Genomic DNA, 6,000 nt, shown 5'->3' with positions numbered 1-6,000 from the left:
TGGTTAATGTAATCTGCTAATTATCATCAAAACAAATATACAATCTCTTTTTTATAATATTCATTTCCTACTGTGAAATTGTTAAGCCACTTTGGAAAGAGATGCAAAGTTGTACAAAATGCCACCTAGAACTCCATGAAAGATTTAAGGACAGAAATATAAGGAATACCAATATCAATTATATTTTGTTTTTCTTCACAACTGTGCTTAAAATAAGGATCAATCCAAAGGTCGGACTAGGTATGAAAAGGTGACAAATTAGAGAAAATGAAAATTTTAGTAAGCTGTCAGGCACCATCAAATAACTCATTCCAGAGCCTTTCTACTTGTCCAACAATTGATATTTACAACGGCAACAAATTATCTTACACAAAGATGTAACTGGACAGAAGTGGTACCAAATTTAGGCAGATAATAACACTACATTGCACTGAGATGGCAACCATATGAATGAGTATACTCCATCAAATCTATACATGAAGTGGGACAAAACAGAAACACAAAAAGGAAATAGGGCTCATTCGACAAATAAATTCTAAAATGATATATCAACGTGCAGTAGATGAAGTCTAGAATTTAGACCATGCTTAAAATGTTCCAAGGACACTTTAAAAAGGAGTTCTCCTTATAATACCTGGTGTGGGGTGTTATAAAATTCAAATATATAGAGATCCACACAGGTTCAGAGAAACAACAGAAGATCCAACTTATCTACTCATAGGACTTCCATAATTCAAAATTTCCAGTAAATACACCTTCCTACCCTCTTTGAAGAATGAAGAGCTAACAAAGGAAAGTCAACTTGTCCCAACTCTTAGATATCTAAGAAACCCCAAAAGTATAAAGAAGAATTAAGAATTTTACATATGGTTGGTTTGTATATAGTTGGTAATTTTGCCAGTAGTAAATAAGGCCAAGAAAAGAAGTAGAATAATTCCAGTCCAAGAAAAATCCAATTTTAAGGCATGTAGGTGCAGAAAATCTAATGAACAACTTTACAACAGAAACAAAACTACTGTCCTTAATATGATCTTGCAGCAGACTGGAAGTAAAGATGAGGACAGAAAGTACCCACTATAAAATGAACAACCTCAGAAATCAGATATAGCCATAAAGCCCACATTTATGCTGTCTAAGCCAGAAGAAAAGCAACTTTACTTCTAGAATGATTAAAGAATCAAATATAGTTTACCAGTCTATTCATCTGAGCACCACAATATTCCACCAAGAAAAAGCAAGAAGAAAAGAAGTCTTGAAAAATATAAAAAATGAATTGTCTCCTCCAAAAAGTGAATCCCATCACAGCTGTATGACTTAATATTTTGCCTACAATTTCCAATACTAATATTATCCTAAAAATGTTATTATTATTTTATTTATTTCTGAACAAAGTCCAGCACCAGAAACTCAAATAGAACCAAGAAATAGATGACTGACTGTGTTAACTCAAAATGGAAAACGTCACATGAAATTCATTATTGACTAACTTCCAAGTCTCAATTTGCATCACACTGCTTGGCCACTTTGCATCTTAATGCTTTTTCTTTGTTACATACGTAATTACATATGCAATGACATTTCATAACTTCACAGTGAAAAGTAAGAAAGATCCCAAATTTCAGATAGTACCAGTATGGCAGAATCTGGATTGTGGAACATGAATCCTTTTCCGCTTTCTTTATTTTCACTGCAGAAAGGTGAATTTACTGCATGAATATACATTAATATTTTACTATAGAATCACTCCAAATATATCTGAAAAGTGACTTTCTTTTTTCAGAGATCTTACAGGAACAAGATTAAGCAGAGCCGGAGCATTTGGACGGTTAACTGGGTTTTGGGCAAATCACCTAAAATTTCAAACCAAACAAATGGTATACAAAGTAGCTTATAGCCAAGTTAAGGTAGACCAGAATTTTTTGTTTTTCAGAATATTCATTAAGATAAGCAATTAACTATTGGGACTCGCATTCCCAAAAATACCCGCCTCTCACATTTTATCTCTAGTGGTTCCTGGGTCCTTCCCCCTCACCATTGTCTCACGCAAGTTTGGAACTCTCTCCCCCCTATCCTTTCCTTTCCCCACGATAGAGTTATTTGGATCCCCTCTTCTTCCAAAATATTCACCACTCAGTCCGCTTGGAATTTGTTTCGTTCTCCCTCCCCTTCCCCTCTTTGGCCCCCATTGGTTTGGTTCAAAGGTCATATCCCTCGCCACTCTCTTACCCTTTGGAGAGCCCTAAACACTGCCTTACCAACCCAGTCATTCCTTGCTACCCGCCACATCCCTGTGAACCTAAATTGCATTCTTTGCTGGAATAGCCCTGAGGACATCGAACACTTGTTTTTCTCTTGCCCTTTCTCCAGTGCTCTTTGGAGAAAAGCCCTTAACTTCATTTGGCCCCGCTGTCGTCGATCATTTGGGTTCATTAGGGACTGGTCTTGGGTTTTGAGTAACTTCTCAGGTACCTCTATTTGTGACCGAATAGGCAGGCTTGTTTTTGGGGCCTCAGTCCACCATCTGTGGTGGGAGCGAAACCTTCGGCGCTGGACTTCTAAATCCCGATCCATTGATGCTATTTGGAATGCTATTTATTTTGATGTATCCTCTAAAATTTCTGCTTTTCCCTCCCCCCCGGTTGTTGACTCCCCAAGGAACAGGCTCATTGTTATTGCCTGGGGCCTCAACTCCCAAATCCATTCTTCCCCTTGATCCTTTTCCTGTGGATCCTTCTTTGTATTTGTCTTGTCTTTAATTGATTAATTATTCATCCAAAAAAAAACTATTGGGAATCAGAAGGGTGAAACAATTGGAAACTTTTCCATAACAAAAGGCAATATCACCAAAAGGAAGTTCTGGAAGAATTAGATGCAAATACAGAAGAACCCTATCAGATCAATAGGGTGAAAGGTACAGTAGGTGAAGAATAAGAAACTGTTGTCATGGCACCATGGCATTTCGGCAAGGTTAGTACTCCAAGACTCTTTTCCATATTCCTGATATTTTTCACATATCCCAAATTTTCTGGGTCTCACCACCCTGATGCATCAGGAAATTAATCACCAATGTGTGTCAGGGCATGCCTTGTCACTTCAATGACAAGTTGAAAACATTGATTAAAAGAGGGAAGAATGTTGCATCTATAACCCTTTACTCTTACAAATTACAATGGCTATTGGACATTGTTAACAGAGCACTTACATATTGTTATATCCTGTTTACGGTAAAAGCTTAATACTAATTAGGCTGATAAATGACTGCCTTTGAAAATGAAATCCTTGTTCAACAGTCAAGCTCTTCCCAGTGGTACCCCTACTGTTCAGGTGCAAGCCTCGGCGTGTAACAAATTGTTTGAAAATGGACATCCAAAGTGGTACTTTATTGGTTCTGGTGCCCATGAACAAGCTTCAAACTTGCAACTGTGGTTCTTTCTAATCTTTTTCAAATAATATGAAAAATATGGGGAAGTTGGTGAAATGGTAAACATTAACATGTACAGTTTCATTGGCATTATATAAATATTATGAAACTTAAATGTATTTACCAGACCTGCGTCAGGATAGGTTAGTTAGCTGCCAATGTCTGCTCTCCAATCTGATATTTGATTTGGTCCATGTCTCCATGAGACTGGACCCATCAAACTAACTGCACTAGATCTATAATGTAAGCCAGATCTGTGGCACCTCAATTTTTTGTATAATTATATTTTAGAACACAGGAATGGTTTAATTTCTTTCCTAAATTTTCTTGGAAGATGATTTCCAACTATTAAGAGTAAGGATGGGCTAATAATTTGATTTTAATTACTATCCAAAAAATCCCTCTAGGAAACAATTTTATCAAAACCATTGACTGTTATGCCATACAAAGCAAGCATGGGCTTGTATATTCAGATATTTACAATATGTTGTCTAACTACATCTGCACAGTAAATACTGGCTTTTAAGCCTAAGCTAGATATGTCAGACTGAAAAATATGCTGTGCATCATTCCCACCTGTGTGACAAGCATGCAGCATGAGAAATGAGCAACAACTTCACTTGAATATGTTTCATCTCATTATTCAACTTTAGGTTTGATTCCTCGGTCATTCCTTAAGAAATGGAGCACAAGGAATACCTGACAACTCTGATCATAGAAGAGAAGTTAAATTTCAGACCATGAATAGATATCTCAAATCTTCCACTGTAAGCCGAGTTGCTGAACCACCCGCTTGATCTTCTCCAAAAGCGGATGCAACCATCTTTTTCTTCTCCTCCTGCAAATCAATGTTGTAGCAGATAAGTAATACTAGTGAAAAAATCCAAATACCAAAGATGATTACAAAAATATGTGAATATCCTTCACACAAAATAGTACCAAGATATAATTGCACAATTTGTTGTCACTCAATTGTTCCTAACTCATAGAAGCACAATAGGCACCCAGAGTCCCAACCAAGAGACCAAAGTTTAACTACCAATCTCACCTTTCTGGGGATTCATATAGAATATCTTGGGTAAGTGGCTACAATCCAACCTGAAGTCCATCTAGCAAGAGGTTTATTCTCCCGCTAGCCCAGCTTTCTACACTAACAACCCTTGATGGGTCAGCATTACTGTTATCAAGTAAACATCGATTATGTCATCTAGACCCATTGAAGAGAGTAGTTTCTTATCCACTGTCCAGTAATCAAGTTCATCCATTCTAGTATGAGTCCACTGATGCCATTTACCATCAAAATCTCATAGGACCTATGGGTCTCAATACGACCAACACCATGCCTGCCCAAACCAAAATTAAAAGGTCATCACCTAAGAGTTTAACTTGATCCTAAAACTGTAAAGGGCTAAAATAATATCCCATTTAGTTTCTCAACTTAGCCTCCTGCTATCATGCTTTTAAAAGTCAGGATCATACCCAAGATTAACCAAGTCAAAACCAGGTCTGGAGAAACCATGTTCTGATACTATCTGGTAATAGCTAAACAACTTAAAAATTTGTCGAGAAATGGAAGCATTGCTGATTGCCTATGAGTTGATTGAGTATGATCCTAGGTCTGATTCTGAGCTCTAAAACCTTGCCCATTTGTAGACCCTGGTTGTAGTGTCCTGCATATGAGGGACCAAGTCATAGCTTTTTCCACACTTAAGGAGCCCTCAACATTGACCCAAAAAAAGGGAGTCCTCAACATGTATATGATCTAAGAAATTGATTTTTCCACGCGACCAAAACAAAAATCGTGAAAACTCTAAATACAAGATGATTAGTGCACATGAATTGAGAATCTGAAACTGGATAGATCACATTGTCCACCCTACTAGAGAAGGTTATCTTGTAATTTATTCAAACCTTTCAATGCAGAGGATGACAACGAATCTAAGAGATTAAGCCTCAATGCCTAGAGTCCAATCAGAACCCATGTGTTGAATCTGCAATGAGTCTAGAAATTTAGATAAACATGTGACTTTAAAGACAATAAATCCTGTTGAAGATCCATTACCTAATCTAATGGTGCTTCTTGAAGAAGTCTGTCAACCTAAGACCCGGTGGATTCTTGCAAATGTTTGCTTCACATGAAGAAAGAACTCAAAGGAGGTGGGAGTACTTGTGTAAAGGCTTCTTTGTTCTTCAAATCAGCCTTCACAATCTCCAATCTTCTTAGTTAGGTCTTATAGTTAATGGAACAACTCCATAAGATATTCCAAGTGTGTTTTTGTACATGGTATGCATTCTCCATTGGAAGCCCCTACTCTTATAGGTTTCCAAAGACAGGTACAATGGATGTACAAGCTTGCTCGACTCTCAAACAAACATTGATACCAAGTAAGAAATACTGGAAACATTGATTCAAGAGATGAGAGAAGATATTATGATCTGAGAAGAGGAGATGAAAGCAAGGAAAGAAAGAAGAGAAAATAGTGGAATCGTATGGAAGAAAGAATGGATTCCTTTCTCTTATATTAATATAATACATTGGTATTAGGAATAACAAACACCTCCTCAAGGAGGTAAATTTG

At 37.1% G+C, this 6,000-nt stretch overlaps 1 protein-coding gene across 1 annotated transcript in view; it reads right to left on the bottom strand.

The window, feature by feature from the left end:
• Positions 1-2,789: 2,789 nt before the first annotated feature.
• LOC149012611 (helicase-like transcription factor CHR28) overlaps positions 2,790-6,000 on the bottom strand; it is a 39,166-nt gene continuing 35,955 nt past the window's right edge. The window contains exon 11 of the mRNA XM_089159861.1: positions 2,790-4,259. Coding sequence (XP_089015987.1) covers positions 4,155-4,259 — 105 coding nt within the window. The 3' untranslated portion in view covers positions 2,790-4,154. The remainder of the gene's footprint in view (positions 4,260-6,000) is intronic.

The sequence above is a fragment of the Hakea prostrata genome, chromosome 6, assembly GCF_041222555.1.
Source record: "Hakea prostrata isolate BN-2017 chromosome 6, UWA_Hpros_2, whole genome shotgun sequence".
In the NCBI taxonomy this organism is placed as follows: domain Eukaryota; kingdom Viridiplantae; phylum Streptophyta; class Magnoliopsida; order Proteales; family Proteaceae; genus Hakea; species Hakea prostrata.
The sequence above is the reverse complement of the archived record's forward strand: the minus strand, read 5'-3'. Positions and strand labels throughout refer to the sequence as shown.